The sequence below is a fragment of the Amphiprion ocellaris genome, chromosome 10, assembly GCF_022539595.1.
Source record: "Amphiprion ocellaris isolate individual 3 ecotype Okinawa chromosome 10, ASM2253959v1, whole genome shotgun sequence".
In the NCBI taxonomy this organism is placed as follows: Eukaryota; Metazoa; Chordata; class Actinopteri; family Pomacentridae; genus Amphiprion; species Amphiprion ocellaris.
The window spans coordinates 14,765,757-14,791,368 of record NC_072775.1 but is presented as its reverse complement, the minus strand read 5'-3'; the positions used below and the strand labels follow the sequence as shown (position 1 = coordinate 14,791,368).

The window sequence follows — 25,612 nt, the reverse complement described above, 5'->3', positions numbered from 1 at the left end:
TGGACAGACACCGCATCAGTTTCTTTCACTGATGTCACCGATTTAACTGACACTAACATATGGAAGAATTTAATTCAAATAAATACAACGACATCAGAACCTTTTAAATCTGTAAAATACAAATAGGTTTGCAAAATTCAGTATCCAGTTATACCCTGTGGGATGCACAGAAATGCAGAGAAGTTCATTTTGATTTAGTATCAAGATTGCGAAAGGAAAAAAATCTGACTGGCTTGAAAGAGGGTTCATTATTGGGGCACAGATGGCAGGAGCTTTAGTTCCAAAGACTGCTCATTTGGTTGGTGTTTGAATAGGAACAGCAAATAGAGTTACATCTGCAATTTGATGAGTAAATAGGAAAGTTGTGGCAGACATTTGATGACTGTGGTGCTCATGCATTAGTGCTATATACGTAAGAAAAAACAGAAGAGCAACTCTTCTGCAGGAGACCAAGAATGTAAGGACGCAATCAGACTGTTTAACAAGTACAGGCTGAAAGATACTACTGTTGGGCTGCAGCGTAGAAACCACTTATTACAAACAATAACGCACATTTGAGAGATCAGTGTTGAAAAAACCAGAGGAACTGGAGATGTGGAAAAAAGTAATATGATCAGAGTTATCCTTCCTTTAATTTTGACAAGTGGGTGAGTGCATGTGTGGCACACACCATGAGACTGGTTCAAGCCTGAATGCTTGACTTCAACAGTGAGGGGATCTGGTGGCTCTGTTATGCTGTGGGGGGCATTTTACTGGCATGGTTTGGGTCCACCTGTCCCTTTAGAGGGAAAGGTCACTGCAAATCAGTACAAAGTTGTTCTAAGTGATCGCCTTTATCCTATGATTAAACATTTCTGTTCTGATGGGAGTGGTCTCCTCCAGGATGACAATGTCCTCATCTATAGTGCATAAGGGGTCACTGAACGGACAGCATATGAAAAAGATGTAAATTGTATGCTATGGCCTTCACAGCCACCAGGTATCAATCCAACTGACACACATGGAAGACTTTGGACCAATGAGACACCTTATGTTGGTTTTTGCTGTAATCTATCACTAATCTGTGCTCTTTTAATGCTTTACAGTGCCTCACACATACATTCTTGCACACACACTCTTACCACTTACACAACAAACAACTCTCATTTCCTTCCAGTTCTGCAAAGTCAAACATCCTCTGCACGCACCCAATATTATGCACTTCCTCATGCAACAACTGTGCTCATGCCGGTTCCTTATCTTTTCTTATGTGTATCTAGTAAATACTCAGACACAAACTACTGATTACCCTATGTAAATTCTACAGGTTCTCTAGTGACTAATGTTTTGCACATACAGTGTAGTTGTCCACCAACGAACACTCAGCATTGTTTATTTTCTCAGTGCACACAGAGGGGTTCACATTCACACACTTTTATGCATACATGCATACAGTGTGAAATCTGAGCAGAGAGCCTGCTTGGCAGCTACATTTGCATCTTTCATTCGAAACTGATTTACAAGTTAAAACTCCTGCAGAGGCACCGTGAAAACAAAATGCTGCTGAAAATCAGCCAACAAGTATGTTTGCAGCAACACTGACACATGAAAGCTGTAGCCAAAAACCATTAAACAACACTGCACAGGCCTATAAGATAAATCTGACTGAAAAGACAGTATGATTACGATTGTTAACTTATAGAAATAACAAGATAAAGATTGTAGATGGATTAGTGTGAGCTACTCTTAAAGTAATGGTCTCTCTCCATTTCAGTTTCGTTATGAATCAGGAGAGAGATGTGTCCTTGGGGATGTCACTGCCGTTAGCGCCTGAAAATGTAATGAGATTCTGGCACTTAATGTGATGAGATAAACCCTCTATAAAATGCCCCTACTTTCAATGGAAGCCAAACATATTGCACCATCCACTGCAGGTTTCATAAGCACACAGTTCCTTTTGCTTCTCCTCCATTCTATTTGTTTGTTACCTTTATTGAAATGTACTAATCCATTGGCAAATAATAGTATCATTTGTCCAGTCAAACCAGTCTGGCTTGGAATAATCCATAAAACTAATGACTCATCCAGAGTTAGACTGCACAAACCTAAGCAAACTTTAGTTTCCCACACGATGTTTCACTGGATGGCAACTTACTTTTTGCTACAGCATTGGTAACAGTCAGTTCTTTCAGCTAGGGTATAAGGATGTCTTTGCTCTGGCATTACAGAGAGTGTATTGATTTGATTATGGTGATTTCTGCACAAAACATTCTACAGAGCCAGATGGCACTTTGGGAGCAATTTAAATGCTGCACCTTTTTCCGGGGCAAAAATAAGGAAAAGTGTTTAATTTTTGTAAGAGTTTGTTGGTTCTGTACGAAAACTCGCAGTGAATGCAAATGCATTCATCACATTATAAAAATTTTTGTATGACTATCTTAATCATTATAGATAGATTCTGTAAAATGACATGAAATCTAAAAGATGTTCAAATATATTTCATGTTTTATCTCTCGATGTCAGCTCTTGTGTGAAAATGCTATGTGTCATTTCTCCATAAGGAGGCAGAGTCAGTCTGACATAGCACACTGCACTCAAATAATGAGAAATGTGATGCTGCTCTGACACTTAGTGGAGAACTTTAACATAACAAGTGATGGCGAATGACACAAGGCTCTTGTAAACACTGAAAATGAGTCACCCAAATTCAGCTACAATGTTCCACATACTTGCATCTCCTGTTCGATGCGCAGCCTCTCTTGGCCAAGTTCCTCCTGGTAGAACTGTGTAATAGAGAAGATGGATTATAAATCTACTGTATGTGCTCTTAGATCTCAGAATTGAAAAGTCAATATTTATATTCAGTTTTAAGATTTATGCAGAATGGGAATATATACATGTGCACAGAAATAGTAAATTATTATTTCAATCACATAACCTCATGCTTTTTGGTAAATGTAAGTGTGTCAGTACTATTATACATGTGAATCTGCCTTCATGGGTGTGTGTGTGTGTGTGTGTGTGTGTGTGTGTGTGTGTGTGTGTGTGTGTGTGTGTGTGTGTGTGTGTGTGTGTGTGTGTGTGTGTGTGTGTGTGTGTGTGTGTGGTTGTTAAAGTAGTGTTTACTGCATGCAGACAGCTCCTGCGACCTACAAGAATAGCTGTTAAAATAAGACAGAGGAATGCCACATATGCTGCTTCAGGAGCCCCTTTCTGGAATAGAAGTGTGGCGGTCTATAGGAATGCAGTAAAACTAGAAGCCTAATATAAACTGTTCTGGGTGTGACCAAAACAGATCAAACCCTGCATCAAGATAAAAAAAAAAACATTTACTGAAAGGTCCTACATTTTCTCAGATTAGAGATAAGAAACAGAAAACAATGAGGACTCGGCTACAGTGAGGTCACACAAGACAATTTCTGGAACAAAATAAAAGCCATATTTACCTCTACATCCTTATCCTTCTGTAGCAGAGATGAAGATAGCTCCTGGACTTGTCCCTCCAGCTCTCCCACTCTGAGTGTGAGTGTTGTCTTTTCTCCACACAGTTCTGTGATGAGGGCCTCTTTGGAGCAAAGCTCTTTAGTCAGCTCCTCTATTAACCTGAACATAGACAGACAGAAGCTCAGCAGTCAATGACAGAGAACAATAGACTTAGTTTGGTGTTCATGATGATTGAGGGGATTTTTTAGTGGTTTGCACCTGTCTTTATTGGTGTTTGATGGGGACAGGATGCTAGGAGGCCTCTCATCCTCGGGGATATCCTCCATGGCGGTGTCTAAGGACAGGAGGGAAGCATGGGAGTGTGATCCAGCCAGCGAGGCCATCCGCTCGGCCTCGCTGCGAGCAAGCTGGGCCTCCTGAAACATACACGCAGTAGTTATGATTTGATTTCCAAAGGGATGCTTAAGTGTTGGTATCATTAGATAGGACAGGATGAGTAGACCAACCTCCTGCAGGAGCTGAATCTTTGTTTCAAGCACCTGCTGCATATGGTCAATTTCCTGCTGTCTCTCTTGACATCGCCTCTGTAGCTCTGCTTCATTGTGGTTGGTCAAGCTCTCTGCTGTTGTGCTGAGGAAGACAAAAAGTCAGAATTAATCACCACATCAGATCAGATGTCGAACTAAACTGACTGAACTTAGTTTATTTTAGTGTTGATTGCACAAGGGAGTCTCAGTTAAACTTTTTTGTGCAGATTAAAACAATATTTTGCACTCATTAAGGCTATGGTGATGAATCAGGACTTTGATTACTTTAGTTAAGGTGTAGAAGTTGGTATGTTACCACTGTATTTCCATCAAAAATAATGAATATCAATCAACATTTCAGATTTTCTGTTGCTCATCTTATGTTCAAGTTGTGAACACTACCTAAACTAACTAAATCATATTTATACTGATTAATTAGTAGCTACCAAACGATGGATGTTAAACTTATTTTAAATTGATAAGAGATCTGAAAGGATTCAGATTTGAAAGTGGATTTGGATTCAATAAAATTATTTCCAACCACAGCATTGGTCTATATTCACAACCAAATGTAGACAGAGGGGTTTAGTGTTAGGATACAATGTAGACATTAGCGAGAGCCAAGAAATAATATGATGTCATCACCGTTCTGTCTGGTACAGTGCTCATGGGATTCCCTTACACCTTCCACTTATAGCAGAGATTAAGTAAGTGCCCCACCCATGGTGTGGTTTTTTTTTTTTTTTTTTTTTTTTGTCGTATATCCCTACAGAAGTGATGTTCACACAGTCCTTGGTGAAACACTCTACTGATACACACAGGTAAAGGTGTACTGGATATACACGAAACGCACATTTTTTAAACATTGAAATTTCTTACAAGCATCTTCTTTAGTGTTCTTCTACAAACATGCCTTGTAGCTCCTGGTGTGTTTCCCTCATTTCTTTGGACTCCAACTGTGCAAGCATCTGTCTGCATCACTTAGTCAGTGAACGAATGTATCCCAGAATTCCTGCTCCCAGAATGGCACACGCCAGCCTGTCGCCATGAGTCCTGTTCTGGACCCTCTCTACATACGTTTTTAACTCTATCTACCACAAGCAGCAGCTCAGATAACTGGGAAATTTTGAACCAGTCTGACTAATGTAGGTATCTGTCTATCTGTCTGTCTCATGGACAAGTGTCCTTCACCAGAAGTGGACAAGACCTTCAGACTATATGGACAGTCCAAAAACCACACTTGCTATTTAGTAATCTTTGTCAACAACATAAACATTTTGAACTACCATCAAACCTGTAACTGCTGCAGCTGAGTCAACTAAACCAAAGAATATGTACAAAACGATAAAACAGCGTAACTGCTGGCCAGTAGGGAGGCAAAATCAATGTCAGACTCCAACAACTGCTGTCTAAATCATCTCACACAGAACAGTGGTTCATATCATATTTTTATACTGCTACTAATACCGAAGAGAAGGAGGCCAGTAATTAAATATAGTTTATCTGTTCCAAGAGTATCAAAAGCTGGCCAGTGATGCACCATACTGATTTAAAGGGCAATAACCATGACCTCAAAGCAGCAACTCATCAATGCAATATAAGGCCTAACAGTTTTGAAATGTAAGTACTAGAGTGGGGCAGCTGCAATGGCACCAGGGTAACAACTCAATAGGACTTCTGCTTACATTGGCAATTTAATATACAAAGTCACTGCATCAGTTTCAAGCTGCCTCCTGGAAACAAACCCGTCACAGTTATTAAGGTATCACCTACGGTAATCATTATATAAGCTGACCATGATCGTTATGTACTATCCTAACCTATGCAAAAAGAGCTAGATGAAAACTAAAAGAAATGCCATTTTGATTAATATTTCCACATTGTTTTCCACCATTTGTGACCCCTATTTTGCACCAATTGTGTGTTTCGAGGCACTTAGCTTGTAATATTTGACGAGCTGCATTACAATGAGCACGTATTGACATTAATGTCACCGATTTTGTTCAAACACCACAGCAGCACTGTGAGCACATTTTGGTTGTAAGCCAAATGAAAAAGCACGAGTACAATAACTTGTCGGAGGCGATTTGATAGATTCAAAGCAAAAAGTTAGTGGGAAAAGGTGCTAATGCCAATACACAGAATAGGATGAGATTTTATGGTTGTGACAAGCCTACCTTGACCATGAGAAGCAGGTAGTGGAGAACATTTGTTCTACAAAATAGCGGTGTCAAAAACAGAAATAATTTCTTTTAAATCCCATTCACTGGTATCCCTGTCTGTTAAATTACACATAAACTCTATCAAATCAGCCAAGCTACTCTTTAAACACCACTTCAGTTTAAACAGAAACTCCACTGTTAAAAGTAATGACATTTCCAAAATACTGAGAGGTTTTTACGTGAAGCTGTGAAAATCAGTTTTTACTAATTTGGCACTGTACTGCTCACGGGCAATTATCAGGGTGGATACTTGCAATCACAGACGGAAAACACATTTTTTGAGAAAGGTTTATGCAACACGTTGGAGGCTGGCACTGCAGGTTGCATAAGCATATTGTGTGTGTGTGTGTGTGTGTGTGTTTGTATATGCGTGTGTGTTAAATCTCTATCAGCAGCTGCATGGCATATGAGCTGTTAGAGGCATGAAGTGTTACAGGAGGAGTATGTAGAGAATCACAGCTAATCTCTGGCAAGAACACACTCTAACACCCGTACATGGAATTGCACAACCACACATAAACACACATGCATCACTTTAATAAGCCAGAAAGTCCAACAGATGAATAACGGACAGCTGATCTGTGTTATCAAAGCCTAAGCCCACCAGAAAGGAAAGTTAAACAGTTCTTAAAGCAACTTTTCTGTCAGCGCAGCAGCACACAATGCATTATTAAAGACTACAAGTACATTATTATGTTGCATAGTTGATAACTGTCTGTCTTATCTATGAATCATTACTAATGTTAAAGAGTAGGAAAGACCTTTCACAGTGTGATAATTCCAAAGCTAAACATTGATCTTCACCTTTTAGTTATGGAAAAATCAATTTTGGTGTGATACATCCTTATAATTTTGGAGAGAAACTATTTGGACACCAAGACAATATTTGTAGACTTACAGTGCTTTGTCCAGAAGGTCCTGTTTCTCTTGGAGCTCCTGCTTCAAGCTCTCTACTTCCACCTTCAGCTCGATGTTCTGCAACAGAAGAAGAGCAAAGAGGTGATCAGTTAATCAACACTGTAGTCACACCATTAGCAGAATTACTTGTGCATTATCTTCACCACCGACAACAACATTTCAGCAACATAAATAATGATTTGTAACTATATAGCCGTGTGTCCTGGTCATGATACTCAGAAGTGCTTCAGAAGTAGGCAACTGGAGTTCTCTTCGTGATTTCAAGCCTCATCCATGAGGCTTCCTTGGTTTTGGGTAAGATTTTTATTCCACTTATTGTGAATGTTTTCAAATGCGGAGTCGTTTTTTTTCAGTTTGTCTGGTTCTGATGTTGACCTGGAGTTATTTATCCTTGACTGCAATGGTATGAATTTCTGTTATTGCTATGGCTGTGCTGAGTTCATGTACTGTCAGTTTCATACTCTGCAGCAAATGAGGAGAGTTTGTCCCAAAGTGTAAAACACTATCTTGGATGAGAAACATTTTCAAGAACCAAAAAGAGAAGTCTGGTTGCTTTTTACTGAAGCACTTAAAATAAACTGCTACACCAATGACAATGATTAGTGGATATTTGAAGTTTAAAAAACAAACAAAAAAAAACCCCTGATGACACTTACTAGGGTAAAACCAATAATAAAATGACAGTTTCCCGGTAAAAAAAAAAAAAAACAACAACAAAAAACAAATAAGTAAAAGCTTTCTAAATCATGTAAAGCTTCATTATGATGCTTTAACAACACACTATGAAGCCATTTTCATTGGATATTTTGCCTTACACAGTTAAAGATTCATCATGCCTACAGAGAAACATACTGACGTAGTTACTGGAATAGCTTCTCATATATGGCAGATACAAAGGGAAGATCATGCGGTTTATATATTATTAATATAATATATTAATAGCTCATCATTTTGTGTAGAGTGTATTTGTATGTCTGATATATTTCATTGCTTATATGTTCACTGGGTTTGTCTGATTCTCAAGTTTACCTCCTCTATCTCTCACACATTTAGCTCTTATTTGTCTTGTTCCCTGCTTGGTTTTCTCAACCATTACATCTCCCCATCTGACTGTAATCTCTGTGTCTCTGCCGTGTGGGTGTTGAGTGTCATCAGTGCAGAGCATCTGACCGTGCTGTCATGGCCGATCTATTTAGAGCTGCAGAATTCAGGGCAGCTCAAATACTCACTCATGGGGCCAAAGGCTGAACGCTACAGTTTGTTTACCTGCAGGGATCTACAGGGGAGAATTTAGGGGGCAATCAGTGCTTATTTACTGGGCGAGGGGATTTAAACAGCGGGAACAGTGGGGATCATTCTTTCCATTCTGACCTCAGACAGGCAAGAGAGGACAGTCTGTCTGTCTGAGTCAGTCTGCTGGAGTCAGATCAGATGCTGATGGTAATCTCATGGGTCGTTTTTTTTTTTTTTTTTTTGGACAATTAAAATTTTTAATTTCACTTCCTCTACATGCAGCCAGTTGACCTTCATTTGTCCCTGCCAGAGAGCTGCATGTCCATTATACTCACAATGAGCAGTTCTGCACATGCAGCAATGATTGCAGCCTGAAACCTACCAACAAACATATTTCTCAATGGGAAGCATAAGCGTTCACATACCTCTGGTCGCCACACACACACACACACACATGCATTCTGCACACGGTAATCACACTGTTCAGTGAGAGCAGATGAGTACAGACTATTAAATATCACACATATTGTAATAATATGACAAGTAAATCTGCAGTGATTAATGGGAAATTTAAGTAGTTGTCAACAATTAAATTAATCGCCACCCATGAAAATTGACTAAAATTTACTAGAAGCTGAATTTATTTGGGCTGTGGACAAAACAAGACATTTGAGGACTCTTTTTTGGCTTTGGTAAACAATGACTGACATTGAGCCCATCTTCTTTATCATCTCTTTTAATCAGGAATAATAGGGCCTACAGCCTCCGCTTGCAGGACTTTCTGCATTTCACTGCTCCTAAGGTCAGAACGGAAATGGGGAAGAATGCTTTTAGATTTGCTGCTCCAACTACATGGAACATTTTGCAGTCAGAGCTCAAACTGTAAAGTCTGGTGTCTCTGAATGCATTTAAGGCTATGATCAACCCAATCATATCCAGGATTTTGGAGTCCAAATGTTTTAATTGAGAGCAAATGTTTTAACTAATTTTGTAAAATTAATTATTCGTATTTTTTATGTCTATGTTTAAATGTGATTGTGTGTTAAAGCTGTTGTTTTTAACTGTATGTACTGCCATTCTTGGCCAGGTCTCTCTTGTAAAAGAGATCTTGGATTTCAATGGGACAAACCTGGTTAAAGAATAATAATAATAATAATAATAATAATAATAATAATAATAATTAATTGACCAAACATTTTTTCCATTAATTGAGAAAATATTCAACACATAAAACAACAATGACAATAATTGGTATTTGCATTCTTATAGACAAGTATGATATGATTTTTGTGTCCATTGTCAGACATCAAATAATTTGATGTTTACCATAATATATTTGTAATAATATGATATAAAAGTTAATAGAAAACTGATTAGCAATGTATTAGTAGTAAAGTAATTCTCCAATAAGACGTTTTTCTGCATTTCTTATATCACTGTAGATATTTGGCAACATCGACTCTTAAGCATTTTTCTTTCACTGTTTTTTGACATTTTGTAGAGAAAATAATTAACTAAAATGAGTAGAGCCACAGAAGAAGAACATAATGGTAACTGCAGCCCTATGGAGGAGAAAACACTTTTTGGATTTCAAGTAGTTTCAGTATTGTGGAAGAGTATCAGTAAGAAAAAAAGGACAATAGCAGTTCCTTAAAGGACGTTAAGGTGGGTTGTGTTTAGTAAGACAAACAAGATGCATGCTTTATCATCAAACATTTCCTAATCAGACTGGACAGTGTTCAGTGCAAAGAAATCTGTGACTATAATAATAATATGACTGAGAGATGTGCGCTTCTTCTGATACTTATACTACTATCATTTAAGTTGCTCCAATTCATTCATCTCTGTGAACTCCACTGCATGTATGGTACTAAGTAACGCAGTCGTACCTACAGCTTATGCAACACCTGATCAGACACATGCACTGCATAGCTATTGACAGTAAATCACTCGACTAAATGCTCTGATAATAAATGATGTTCCACACATGCGAGGAGAACGTGTATTCCTGCGCGTGTCAACAACATGGTTTACAGTGAGAGAGATGTTTCCCAGCTTGAAAACAGCTCTATATATAGACACCGTCACTGTGCACCTGCTATTCTGGCCTCTCCTGGCCGGTCGGCCCTCAGCAACAGGACCACTTTTAACCACAGGAGTGAGATGGCTGCATTTAAAACACTGACGGGACGACCACACATAAAGAAACACACCTGCACCATTGTGAATGAACACCCACTCGTCAAATATTATCACATAATTTCATTTATTTTAAATTCATATAATAATAATCCTGCTCATTGTGCACTAATTCACTGTAAAGATTCATATAACTACAAAGTATGATCTCCAATATTTTAGCAGTTTAGAATTATAATTTTTGTAGTATAAACTAAAATATTCACAGGGTCCAGTTTCTCAGTTATGAAGATTTTCTGCTTTTCACTAACAATTTGATTTCTTTGGGTTGTCGACTGTTAGATTGACAAAACAAGATATTTGACTCTCCAATCAAACTTATTTGGAAGAGCGCTTAAACACATTATTCCACATGTAAGTTGCAGCTCCAGATATAAACTTGCTCTGCTTCTGAAATAATATGTGTGAATCATAACATGGTAACTGGCATTACATGACTAAAAGAGAAACAAACACACAAACATGCACGTGATTAATGCATGAGTCGCGTCTTACGGTAAATCAGTGCACTGAAGGGTGCCCTATAAATAGAGGATCTCGAGCGCTCTGAGAGATCACTATGTGCCCAGGACCAACACACTTAGTCGGTACTGTATTACATGAAATACCTCAGAGAGAGGATGGGAACACTGGTGCTCCTTAATGATACTCAATGCGAGCAGCTCAGGTCGGGTCACGTTCATGGAACATAGATTTAGTCTCCAATAAAAAGTGATTTGACTGATTAATCTTCAGCCACACAGAGTGAGAGATCTTTAAATTAAACTCCAGTTGCATATCTGTGCAATGTGAGATCAGTTTACTCAGTCAGCACTGGTATGCACTAATAGTGGAAGAACGCTCAGGTCTTGTTTGGCTGGATCAAACCGTCTCATATCGACAAACTGTTGGTGATTAGAAGGGCTTTAAAACAAAGCGAGGAAAACAGAGTTGAGTTTTAAATGCTGGCTGGGTTGTGCAAACAGACAACAGCTGAAGTGGGTCACCTTATTGTAGGTGCACGTTTCACACGCACACATATAGATGGGCACAGATGGATGCAAACACATTTAGAAACCAGCAGAGGAAAACATCACATTTATAAAAACAGCAGGCTCACAGAGGCCCTGACAGAAACAAATAGTATAAACAATGTTGCAATGTTTAATTAATTTTTAATTTAACTTGTTTCTGATTCATCAGTCAATAATTATGTAATCTAGGAAATGTCAAAAAATAACATGGTGAAATTCTGGTTTTGTTTGACAAAAAGCTCAAAGCCCTAAGATATTCAAAAAGCAGAAAATAGTCACTTTGTTAATCCAAAAAAGCACAATTGCTGTCCATTTTGTTACTTTTATTGCAAATTAATCATTTTAGCACAGTTTTAAAACCCAGCGACAAAACAGCAACAAACTACAATAGAAAAACATTTGGTACTGAGTACTAGTGACAACGTGACTCGTGACCGGAGGGACAAATATGAAAACAATTACTTTACTGTGTTTGTGACCCTCGCACTCAACATTATACTGTATGACTGTACCATCCTAAGCAAACTGCAGGCAAACAAAAAGTAAAAATCCTATTTTTAATCCATTATCAAGCAGCAGATTGTATCTGCTAAGGTATTTCATGCTCTCACAAATCTTGACCATGTGCCCAGTGTGATAAAATGTTTGCCTGGGAGCGTTTAAACCCAGTATTTCCAAAGATGGCCTTTCATGGCTGAAGGAGCACAGAAGAATAACAGATCTGAATGTCTCAGTCTGTGGAAATATTGCATAATGTTGGCACTGCTCTGTATGATTTTTTAATAATCTGGGCAGAAAGTAGATGTCTGCAAGATCATGAAAATACATCTCAATCAGCAACATGATGTTAAAAACGTAAAAAATAAACTGCTTAGAATTTTACATATCTGAAGTCATCAAAGGCGTAAAAATTTTGAAGACGATAAATGTGAAAAAAAAATCTTGTCTGAGCTCAAGCATATGTAAGAAAAACATCTTGAGTGTAACACTAATTAAAATCAGTATTTTTTTAAAATTTAGATTACCATCAATACGATTAAGAATAGGAATACAATGATCCAAATCTCTCCCTGTACTGATTGTAATACTTCAGGATATTTTACCAAATACCAATCCAATACTAGTGCTTTCTTTGTTTCTGATTTGATCTGTTTTAATGGGTTTTCAGACCTTTTTGGATACTTCGTGCTGCTGACTTATTTTTACCGGTACCAAAAAAGTATTAAGATTCAGCATTCAGTGCTACTCTTGGCTGCCACTAATGTTCTGTCTTGATAGTTTTTTTCATAGCCCATTTTCGGAATTTTCAGGTTCACAAAGTTTTTAAGACTTACAAAGCCATTATTATTTTAGTATCTCTGAGCTGTGAGGAAAGATTGAATTTATTCAGTTTAACCATCAGGCACAAAATCTTCACAAACCAGACACCAGTGGACAAAAAGCTGTGGTCCTCCTGAGCAAAGACCTAGTTAATATGTACTCTTTTACACATGTAGCAGTCATATCTTAAGCAAGCACTTACTAAAGCAAACACATGGCAGGTCACATCATCACGACCAGATCAGTGCGACAGCTGGGTCAACAAACAGTAAGTGGCTTTGTAAAGGAATGATTGATAAAGTAGCACTGATGACAGGACAAATTAAATCTTTTGATTAACCCCTCACTTCCATGTAACACAAAATTCAACTGTTAGTGAAACAGCCATTTAAAGAGCAACCACTTACAGTCCCATTCATCACCAGCCAAGCCGCCTCCCATTCATTTCCTTTAACTAGAAGAGAGCCGTCCTACTTACTGTGCGGTAGACATCTTCACTGCTCTCCTCGTACTTCTGCTGTATCCTCTCCTCCAGGAAGTAGATACGGAGCTTGAGGCTGAAGTTCTCCTTCTTCAGGTCATTCAGGTGCTGTGACAAAGTACGGTAACCGTTAGACATGACCGTCAAAGAGCACCGACACAGCTTGACATGTCCGTAGTAGATCAGAAATCAGTCGACTTCGACCCCTCCGTATCATCAGGGAACACGGAGTCCATATTAGAGGACAGCCACTATCAAGGCATGTCCGTGTGTTAGAGTCCGGTAACCGACAGACATGCTAGCTCCTTCTCCAAACGATCATCACGCAAAAAAAAATCCAAAATTATTGAAAAACTGGCCTCTAACAGCCCATTGGGACACTATCTACAAAACCACACACACACTAAAACTAACACACACACACACACACACACACACATTCACACACACTACAGTTCAAAGGGGCGTTTGCAGTGCAGAGGGCTACTCTGCAGCCCAGCGGTCAGAGATGCATCCATGCCAGCTCCATGGTGTGTTGTGGTCTGCCCGGGGATGGGACAGGAGCTTATTTTACTGGAAGAGACATCCGTGGAATCCCAGACCGCCAGGGGACATGAGTGGAAAGGGGAGATGAGGGGAGGAAGGAGGAGGGGGAGGTGAGAGGCTCACAGGCACTTGTGATATGAAGGCAAATCTCACCCGTCTGCAAAAACAGAGAGCTGAAAGGAACAAACAGGAGCTTGACAAGAAAGGAGGCATTAATGAGTGGCTTTCTCAGCTTTACATTTTATCTACTGCATTGTAGATGTATTAAAGTAGATGTAATTAATTATATCCCCTGAATCCTAAAGCCATTTTGCAATAAAAATGTCAAAATTACAGCATTTATTGTCCAGAAATTATAAAAACAAAAGGACTTGTCAGATTTTCAGCCTTTCACTAAACTAATAATGCATGAAACTTAAATGAATCTAAGTTTAATATTGTGATAGTCCACAAAATTACATTATACTACAAGCTACATGTTATAATTTGCCATAAATAAACAGTTTTCACTAAGCAGATCCTTTTAAAACAAAAGATTCTGCACTCAGCACAACCAAGAAACCATGCTTGACTCAGCAGTGACCAACAGTTTCATGAAAAAAATTCTGAGACTATCATCACAGGGCAGACAGGAGACAGGCAGGGAAACAAATTACAAATGTAAGTAGTAAAATACAATATAGTCACCATTTTTTTCAACATTGGGAACATTTGTGGGCACTTGGGAAAATGTTACATATGCTGATTATAGTAGATTATATAATTTCTTGAATTTTTTTTTTGCAAAATCAGTAACAAAAGAAATTCAACTTTTTTTCTCTATTTCCAGATATTGTTGTGCTGTTTCTATACAGCTGCAGGACTTCATATTGCAGTGAAAAATTAGCCCACAGTGAGTAAAAATGTGACTGGAGCAAAGAACAAGAGCAGCTGTAAGGTCAAGACAGACCATTCTAGAAAGTCCTACGTCAACGTGAGAATAGCCACAGAATAGTCAAAGTATGCGCAGCTCCTGTGGTAGTATAAGCCAGGAGTCGGCTATCTGGCTGCTGAAAAGCAAACTGGTTTGAGATTAGGCACTGGTTTCAAACCAGCTCTCAAACTGCCTTTGGTGGAAAACAGGGTACTGGTACAATGAATAAGTTTATTAATCTATTAAGCAAAAAGAGTTGTCTTTGTTGTTGGTTTTACTTCTGCTTTGTGGAGGCACATACTGTTAAAAAACAATTTGGGAATTCCCACCTGTTCAGTACCCCTCTCTGCAAAATGAGTGGTTTTCTGAACTGCTTCGTCTCTCCCTGAATAACAATATGCAGCATGTCTGACTGAGAGTTGTGCCAATAAAGTCTTCTAAGAAAGGGCTAATGACCTAAAAGGATTCATACATTCTCAATTTAGATACATTAGTATTTTGACATAAATGCCAATATTTATGTCAAATGTCAACATGAGACACCTCAATGTGTCCCCAAGTTTAGGCTGAATGAATGTCAACCAGCCTGTATAATAAAGATATTATTTATTATACAGTCTATGATGTCAACACTGGGTCAAATGAAACTGTCAGAGAAACAGAGAAAATTATCACTCAGCTTAGCAACTATATGGAGCTTTTTCACTTTAAAAAAATTAAGAAATTTACTGCATGTTTCAGTCTTACAACAGCAAAAACAACACAACGGAAAAAGCTAGTTTACTTCCGTAGCATCAAAGGGCAGACAGAAAACACGTTAGCAACGAGCTAAAGTTAGCTAGTGTAGCTAACTTAAGCGAGCAAAATACCCAGCGGCGTCTTAGAGCTAAAAGTACAGTAAATATTGAACTTACAGTTGATGCCTGGCAGAGAAGCCAAGTGTACAGTAGTGTTAATGAAAGCTAATTGTTTGCTACACATTAGCTTCGACGTGTTTCGCTGTTCTCGTAGCCCCCTACTAGCTAAAAAAGCTAATGTAGCTTTCAGCTAAGCAGAAACTCCCCACATAGAGTGAATATTGAAGAGTTGAGCACAATATCCAGCAATTTTCTAGAGATAAAAGTAGAGTAAATATTGGATTTACAGTTGATGTGTACCAGAGAACATGGATATAAATTACTGCTAATGTAAGTCAACTGTGTGCTAACACGTTAGCTTTGGTATGTTTCGGTGTTCTTGTGCTCCTTATTGGCCAAAAACAAGCTAATGTAGCATTTAGCTAAGCAAAAAGTCCCACACAGACCGAGATATTGTTTCTTTTTCTTTCGTTACAAGAATATAATATTAATGACAAGTGAGTTTGTCCCTGTTAAAGTTAAAAGAGGCTGGTGAGAGCAGGACAGACAGGTGAGTGTAAAGAAGTTAGAGGAAATAGGAGACCTGGGAGCTGTGAGCAACGGTGCTATTTATAGGGAGGTGTCCTGAATCTCAGGGAGTGGTGAATCCCTGAATGTCCCTCAGAGACATGAGTGAAAGAAGTAACCTGGAGTGTAAAGAAAGGAACGGGGTCCTACAAAATTTAAGCTTTTTTGTCACAGGAAGCAGCAGACCTCAGCTGGCACAGAGCTTGCATAATAAAGTGACTGAAACAGAAAGGTTACGTCATTTTTAGCTCTAAATGCATTCAGTGAGTGTGCCCATTATAGTGTCATATTACATGCTGTAGCTGAATAATTCAGTGCAAAGATAGGCCAGGCGCCAAGCTGCGTCTCCATATAACATTAGGGATGACATCATGTATGTGGTGTGTATTTTTAAGACTCCACACACACAGTATAGTCACGCCTTCGCACAAACTCACTTTTCAGCTCTTGATCATAGACAAAAAAACAGGAGTGATGGTGTCTGAACATGTGCATGTGTCAGGTGTAAAAGTGACACATCCAGGAAGTGGCAGTCACGTAAGCGACTCCACATTTGAGTAGCACTAAAGTCACTGCAGCTTTCGTGACTGGTTGGTCACACACCTCCTCATTTAACAGGACTTAGCTGCTCCTCCAGCAGTGTGTGTGTGTTTTATTCTGATCTGGTATGTGTGTAAAATGTCACAGATTTCAGTGTATGTGGTGGAAAATGTACAGGAATCAATGTTATACTATGCAACACTGTAGTATTTTAGAAAATAGTCAGCCAGTCTTGTGCAAATTGTTTTACAAAGAATATAAGCTGCCACTAGTGGGTTTGTAGAAATTATTAAGAATACTTTAGATTCTCTGTGGCTGTTTTCTTTGCTCCTAAAGCAAGATATTTCACCACATGACAAATGGAGAAAGGTATGGAACCATAGGTGTAGGTTTCAGGGGAACACATGGGATGAGCCCCCGTCAGTATTCAGAACACGTGTATAAAAGCAAGAAAGGAGCCAAGGACTTTTATTTTGAAATACCACCATGACATTTACTTCCATACCTCCAGCGAGTCACATAACGTTTTTTTTTAGCATTTCAGACACCAGTATGGGAGATATATTTTGAATAGGCAGAATGTTTTGAACATGGCTATGAATCTTGCTGAAAAACATACAAGCTATTGAAAGTCCAGGGGTTTAAAATGAATTTAAATTAATTTATCATTGAAAATATGCAACATGTACATTTAAAGAGGTTACTTCTCCAAACAAAAGAAGACTAAAGAGAGCATCCAGCTTTAATGTGTGTTGAATTAGCATGGAGAGTTTAAATATTTGAAGATATATGAAGAATTGTCACACGTTGTCTGAAGTTTGTGTTTCCTTTACATTAATAAAAATATTTGCAGATGCAGAAAATGCACTAATAGGTGCATAAATACTCATCAGAATGGAGAAAATTAAGTGTTGGATGCTTAGTATTCAAAAAATGTAAGCCCATGTGTGGGACAACTGCAAAGCAGAATGACTGATCAACATGCTTTATATTAATATGCAAATATACTTATTTGCTTTCTTGCCTAATAAGAGTATCTGTTAACCTCTTGTGTCTATGTGTTAATTATGAAGCTAAAAATACATTTACTAGCACCTCTGTGTGTTTCTTTCATCCACACACAAACATAAATGTAGAAACAAGAGTTTTATAGATAGTTACATGCTGTACCTGTTTAAATTTAAGGCTGTTTACCGACTAGTTTAATCTCTCCCCATTGAAGCTGCTACTTTAAATTCATCTCTGTAAGCGTCTGTAGATGCAACTAGCCTCGTTGTCCACACAACTATCCTAATTAGCACCAAAAAGCATATGTTAATTTTAATTTACACTCATTCCATTTACATAAAAAAAGTACTGTAACCCTGTTTTGTTTCACAAGCCAAAACGAACTGACAGTTCAGCCAAAGAGTAACCAGCAAATGCAGCAAAATCATTCTGAGTTTCATATTCTTGATCATCTTCTTCTTCTCTAGCATCAATCTTTCAGCGATGCATAAAAATCAGGGAATTTGTGTCATGTTCAAGAACACTCACAACAGCACCCTGCGGCCAAACATTAAAAGGAATATTCAATACACTTTCCTCTAAGATGCGACTGGTACAATGTCCAATAATAGAGCGGAGGAGACTGAAAGCCTAAAGTGGGCCATGCAGTAGCCAGAGGGAGGCTTAAAATACCAGGAGAGTTCTGGGTGTTTTCCTTCCAACATTCTCAGCTGCAGGTGCTCTCCTTTTCTGCACACTATATTATAAAACAGGTGCTCCAGATGGTTTGGATATGAGTATGAATTTCTGTGCTCAGACTACTGATTTCCTCAACACTGCTATCTTCAATTGTACTTAATAAAGCATGCAGCCACAAGATGGCACTGTAGAGTGTCTGGCACAAAATTCAAAGACGGAATTAGTCATCATGGTGAAGAACAAGGCATGGTCATTACATGGAGCTCACTGATATTTAAAGATGAAGGATCTCACCTGTTCGAACTGCTTGAGTGTGTGAAGCTGAAGAGGAGGAGAGTTGTCTGTTTCATCACTACACAGATCTAAACAAGAGAAACACGTACATTTAAAAACACTAATTTTTTTTGGATTCTTTATTTTATCAGGTAATATCAGTTGACAATTTCTCATTTACAATGATGACCTGGCAAGAGGCCCCTGCAGGAAGAAAGATAACAAATAAATAATACATATACAAAAATTCAACATCTGATCAGATGCATGCACTGCAGACACAACAACAAAAAACACATTAAATGAATGCAAAAAGGAAGTAAAACTACCAGAAGGATGCAAAACTAACACAAAAAAGGTAAAACAACCACAGACACACAAAATGAATACAAAAAGATCCAAAACAAGCACAAAGACACACAAAATGAACACAAAAAGACCCTAAATATTTATAAAGAGATACAAAATGTAAGCACAAAGACGTGAAACAACCACTAAGAGACACAAAACCAATACAAATTATGGAAAACTACAAAGAAATGCAAATTAATGCAAAAAGATGTAAAACAACCAAAGAGACAAAAATAAATATAAAACCAACCAAAAAAAACTACAGACACAAAACAAATACAAAAAGACCCTAAGCAACCATAAATAGACTTAAAACATATGCAAAAAGACATTAAATAGTCATGAAGAGACGCAAAACATAAGCACAAAGACCCAAAATAACCACAAAGACACAAAACCAATACAAAAAGACATAAAAGAACCACAAAGAGACATAAATTGAATACAAAAAGAGCATAGACAACCATAAATTGACTTAAAACAAATGTAAAAAGAGCCTAAATATTCACAAAGAGACGCAAAATGTAATCAGGAAATGTGGAAATCATATGAGAGTCGATGTCTGATAAAAAAAAGTAAGCTACATACCTGTCATGTGACCTGTGAGTTTGGATGATGAATCTTCTTCCACAGTACTATCAGAGACACAGCAGAAATAATTGTCAGCATAAATAACAAAATATGAACACGGTGCACAAAAAACGACAGTGATAAATGAAACCTACAGCAGTTGCCCATTCCAGCATTTATGGCATACAAAATAACAACTAATGCTCTTATTTTGTGATCCTGTTAAACAAAGAGCTCTACATAAATTTAAAAAGCCACTAAAATCTTCTCTCTATAACAGCATGATCTCATTTGCACCTCTGTAGGGGATTGTGGGGTCCTCAGGGAGACCCAGCAGGGGACAGAAGGGATGTGAGGTGTTGGGAAGAACCACTGAAGGTCAGAGTTCAACTGAGTCTTTCTGCACAAATGTCTGCAGCCCACAACCCCAAAGGGGGGGAGTTTACACTGCAGTTAGTCTTAATCTGGTTACAACCATCTCTGATTAGACTGCAGGCAAACACACTGAATGATTTGCATAAATGACTGTCTGATTGGCAAATTCACTCTAATTAAACAAAGTGACCCTGACCATACACTGTTAAAAAAAAAGTCTAGCAGCAACGGGGGGAATATGGTGGAATACTGTAATGCTTACAAATCTGTTAAAACTATGAAAACAGTAAGTAGCAAATATCTGTGAAATAATAATCTATTTTTTAAGTTATTTTAAGACAGTAAAAAGTGTAATTTTACAGTCAAACTCTATAAGAACAAATTACTACACATAAAAATACAGTCCATGGGCAAATTAATATTTTTTTCTGTGATTTTATGAGATATTATCTGTAATTTAACAACAAAAAATAGCATGTAGTAACATGACAGTTAAAAAAAAAACTTCAGTCCTTAATATATTATGCACAATGTTTCTTTCAAACAGCAAATATCTCTAAAGTAGTAACATTTTTGTTGATTCCAATAAGCTTTTAAAAATAGTATTATTTTATAGTCAAATGTGTCAAAGGATGATTCACAATTTGTAAAAATGACTCAAACCAACAGATGAAAGTGAAAATCAAAACAGATTCAATAAATAACAAGAAAAGCCCTCACAGAGCACAATACTCCGCTAAGGCTGCTCAGTCTTTGTATGATTTCTGACGGACAAGTCCCAATAAGTCTGCAGTTGTGATTTGTAGAAGGATCGCAATCGTGTAATTGTCAGGAGGCAGCTGACGTAGCGTTCACTTGTTGTCATAGTTACAGTGACGCTGTGCCACTATCTCGCAATGATACAGAAATATTTAACAAATCCGTGGATCCAGACTATAAGCCGCATCACTGCCAAAATATAATCAGTCCGACCTTCTCCGAAAATTTTAATCAAATCCTTTAGTCCATTTTTGAGCAATGTTGCACACAGGCGGAAGGACAAACATATTGTTATCGTCACATAACTTAGTTCCTTGTTGGAGTGATAATAAAAAAAAAATCATGAAAGAGGTGTCGACACAAAACCCTTCAGGTTTATAATAAAAGTACAACCACTAGTGGGCCCTTCCACAGAAAAACCTCAGTGATTGAGCCGAAGGTAAGGTTAGGTTAGGTTGTTGTTGATTATTGTCCCCAAGTACTTGTACTGCTGGACAACTTCAGCAGCCAGACCATGAACAAAAACAGGACGAACAGGTCCCTTCTTTAGTTTTGGACATTTACGCTCAAGTATGATTGTGCACCAATCTGTGACATGAACAACACAATGACAAAGTCCTCTGCAAACCTAATGTTGCTCTGTCCTCATATTGACTGTCACCCATTTGTACATAGAACACATAAAAGAGGACAAACCCTGGGGGGGAAACAGTGGAAGATATAAAGCTCATCGATACAATGCCAACCACTCTCACTTTTTGGGATCTGTCAGTTAAAAATCAACCAGCTGTGATATTAGGGTCAGTGTTGTAAAAGCATAAAACTGATGAGTCCATCTGCTGAAATGTGAGGTTGGACACAGTTAAAAGCTTTGGAGAAATCAATAAAGAACTGTCTTTATTCCCTCCAGATGTCCCAGAACCATGCTATGTCTAGTGCATATGGCATCCTCAACAACTCTGCCTGACCTGTAAGCAAACTGTAGTGGGTCCAAATTCACCTGAGCTGCCCCCACAATTTCATTTTCACTGATTTTTCTCAAAACCAGTGCTGCAGGGCGGCTTAGAAACAATCACAGATTCTCTCCAGAGGTGAGGACCCTTAAGAAGCTCAAGTAATTTTGTAAAGTAGTCAACCACCATTACTGCCTAGGCCAGTACTTTTCCTCTCTTTCACCTCCCTGGAAGAGCTTTAAAACCATGTCCCTAGGCACATGTCCATCTGCTCTGAGCCAGCATTTATATATACAGACAGTTCCCTACTAAAATCAGGAGTGCACGTGGACATTATGCACAGTTTTGGCCTGTTAATGCATACACTTAACCCTGTAAGACCCTGTATGACCCAAATCTATCTATCTATCTATCTATCTATCTATCTATCTATCTATCTATCTATCTATCTATCTATCTATCTATCTATCTATCTATCTATCTATCTATCTATCTATCTATCTATCTATCTATCTAGACAGATAGATAAATAGATAGATACATAGATGTATAGACCCAAATATAGAAACAAATTAGCAAAAAATAAATAAATTAAAAAAAAAAAATTCTGTATTTTTTGCTATATATACATATATATATATATATATATATATATATATATATCAAAAAATACAGAAAAAATATATAACCAAATATAGAAAAAAAGAGCAAAAAGTACGAAAAAAATAAAAATATATAATATATAGAAAAAAATAAATTAAACACAACAAAAAGCACTTGTGTGTATATATACAGTGAAACAGTAAAAAATAAAACAAAATACATTATATATATATATATGCACAATATAATATATAATAATAATTTAAAAATATAAAATTGATGTATTGTATAACAGTGGGTTTTACGGGGTTAACATGTAAATTGTTGTTTTTGCTCTGTGATTTTAACAGTTACAATCTTCAAGGAATTACAGGTAAAAGCTATTATAAAGCTTCCTTTTTTGTTTACAGTGTGGCCTCCACACGCAGACATATGGACACCTAGTAGCAGCATTTGCTCCCTGGTTTGCCTGCTGCTTCCTCACTGTCCACCAGGCCTGTTCTGTCCATCGCTTCCTCCTCTCCAGTCTGTGCATTGTAAATTCTTTAGACAGCTGCTGGCTCAGAAAATGTAAAGACAGTTGCTGCATGCCAGGTGGATAAATAGCCTACATGCTGCATTATTGAGGTGGGCAGGGCAGCGTAGGCACATTTTAGGCATTTTTTTCTCCATGCAAGCATCAGTGGGATGATCCATGTGTGGCCATGGAGGACTGACTGCAGTAACCCACATCTGACACATTGCATAAACAATCTGAATCAACATGAGAAACTGTGAAAGACTGTGAAAACCTTGAAGGAATGTAATCTCAGTATTCACTTCTAGGACAGCTGCGTTAAGTGTCTCCTGGTCCCTACTGGCCAAATTCACAACCAGGTCCTTTAAATAGCCTATTTACTGCATCGCGATTTGTGATTTCTCCAAAGTAGGACACAACTAGCGCATCTCTAGTCACGTATTTGACCAGAAAACCTACGGAAATTAGCTATACTTGAAGGAAAATACAGAAATCTGGCGCAACCCACCTATCAGTTTAAATTTGTATCGCCAGCGGCCTCAATAGCTTCATCCATAAAGCATGCAGGAGGCTACAGTAGTCAATGTGATGCAGCTGCTTCTGAGAAAATGGCCTTTATTTGAGCAGAGGATGGATGACTGCTAGGATCAGCAGTATGTGGCAGACAATACACAAAACACCCAAATTGTATCCAAAAAAAAAAAAAAAAAAAAGATGCGTTCATGAGCCCAAACCCCAGCTGGTTCGTGTGTCGTGTTGTGTTCAGATTGCTGCGGTTCTCCCCCCGAAAACAATCGGCTTGATGCCCGCTCACCTCTCTGGATCTCCCCAGATCTGCTCCGGCGGCGATGAGCTCCAATCCATAAAGGCTGCTCCTTCAGTCATCCATGCCTTCAAACCGTCCGTAGCTCATTTTTAAAGAGAAAACACGGCAGCCACACCGGGACGCGGTATCTGCAGCGGTCGAGGCATCGCTCAGGTCTGAGGGGGTGTGTGAGGGTGGAAATAAAAGCCCCTCATCCCTCAGCAGAGCCCCGCTGGTAGAGCAGCCCACCGCAGGACCTGCTGCCAAAACTGAATATTCTGTTAAAGATACAGCTCTCACATTGTCTGTGCATTTTCTGGAAAAATTACATTTCCCGAAATAAAATTACAACCCTGTTTCCAAAGCAACATGTAAACTACACTGTAATTATAAAAAAAAAAAAAAAAAAAAAATTGTGAAAATCTGGCACCAAAGGTCAAATAAAACCAACTTAAAACAGCGAAAACTATCACATTAATATCACTGTAAAAACAGCACTAACAAAAACAAGCACTTGTAAAATAATTATATTTTTCAGCAAATCTGATCACAGTGCAACTGTGTGTTTTAAAGTCACACATTGTAAAAGGATTAAATATGATGTTTGATTTTTTTCATTTTGCAATCACCATATAAATTAATACTTTTTTCTGTAATTTTATGTGATATTATCTGCAACTTCACTATAAAATAATAATAAACAGCTTAAAAATATTTCTGAATTTTCGATCTTTTATATATATATATATATATATATATATATATATATATATATATATATATATATTCTTGTAATTAACTGTAAAATATGGCAAAATATCAGTAAATTAGGAAAAAAAATTCAGTTTAAAAAGTGTAATTTCAATGTCAAACACTGCAAAAAAATACAAAAAAATTTGCCAAAAAATGCACATTTTTGAAATGTATATTATTGACAATTTTGATTTTTTTTTTTACAGTCAACATGTAATTATCATTTTTTTAGGAGATATTTTTGTAGATTAACGAAGCAGGGAAAATCTGTAAAATAATAGTAAATTACTATTGAAAATTTTGCTTTTTTTAATGTTTTAATACAGAGTAGCATTCCATTTTTGCTAAAATCTTTAAAAAATAGTGATGTAGTCCTGCTCTTTATATTTTACATATTTGTATATTATATAGGAACAAATGTTTAACACTGAAAGCTGCACAAGGTGGAACTCATAGGCTACTTAGAGCTTTAAAAAATTTTTTTTGCATATTTTTAATAGTTTTTACAATGTTTTTACAATACAATTTTATAGATTTTTACATAGAAAAAATTTACAAAAACAGAATTCTTTGTCTATTGTAAAAAAAATAGAATTTTCCAATTGCAAATAACCATAAAATTGTTATTTTAAAAAATGAAAATATTTTTTGACACACAAATCATTATATCTATCAACTATCTTTCTATATCATTATAAATATTAGTATTTTATATTATAGACAATTTCATTGCTTTCATACATGTAAATATTAAAAATTTAATATTAAAAAGGGTTTAAAAATAGACATAATCTCATGTAAAATTAAGACTAGAAAATGCATTTTAATCATGGAAAATTGCAGTGTTTTTATGAGATACTTGTTTTCTATTATTTTACTTTTTTGTTTGTTTGTTTTTGTTCTTTGTAGTGTGGACGACACAAATCTATTTAAATTTTCCATTACAGGGTTCTCAGATACTACTTAAAAGCAAAAGTAAATAAGCATAATCAGATTTTATGGGATTTGATTTTTTTTATCCTCCTCTTTCTTTTTTTTTAATAAAATATTGATGCATAGGTGGAGGTGAAGGTAATTTCATTTCACGAATTTACTGTTAATATTTTCTACTATTACAATTGCAACATTAACCTCATTTCTCTATTGAAAAGCATTTTGGGTCAATATCTGTCATTTTAAATGTTCTATTCAAGTAATAATGACTTGAT

General features: G+C 37.3%; 1 protein-coding gene across 1 annotated transcript in view; it reads right to left on the bottom strand.

The window, feature by feature from the left end:
• LOC111567653 (myomegalin) overlaps positions 1–23,867 on the bottom strand; it is a 51,227-nt gene extending 27,360 nt beyond the window's left edge. Inside the window, exons 1-9 of the mRNA XM_035947551.2 lie at positions 23,661–23,867; positions 19,658–19,704; positions 18,740–18,807; positions 13,334–13,444; positions 7,071–7,147; positions 3,930–4,053; positions 3,682–3,839; positions 3,426–3,582; positions 2,709–2,762 (exon numbers count right to left, since the gene is read on the bottom strand). Of these exons, the coding sequence (XP_035803444.2) occupies positions 2,709–2,762; positions 3,426–3,582; positions 3,682–3,839; positions 3,930–4,053; positions 7,071–7,147; positions 13,334–13,444; positions 18,740–18,807; positions 19,658–19,704; positions 23,661–23,731 (867 nt within the window). The 5' untranslated portion in view covers positions 23,732–23,867. The remainder of the gene's footprint in view (positions 1–2,708; positions 2,763–3,425; positions 3,583–3,681; positions 3,840–3,929; positions 4,054–7,070; positions 7,148–13,333; positions 13,445–18,739; positions 18,808–19,657; positions 19,705–23,660) is intronic.
• Between the last annotated feature and the right edge of the window lie 1,745 nt (positions 23,868–25,612).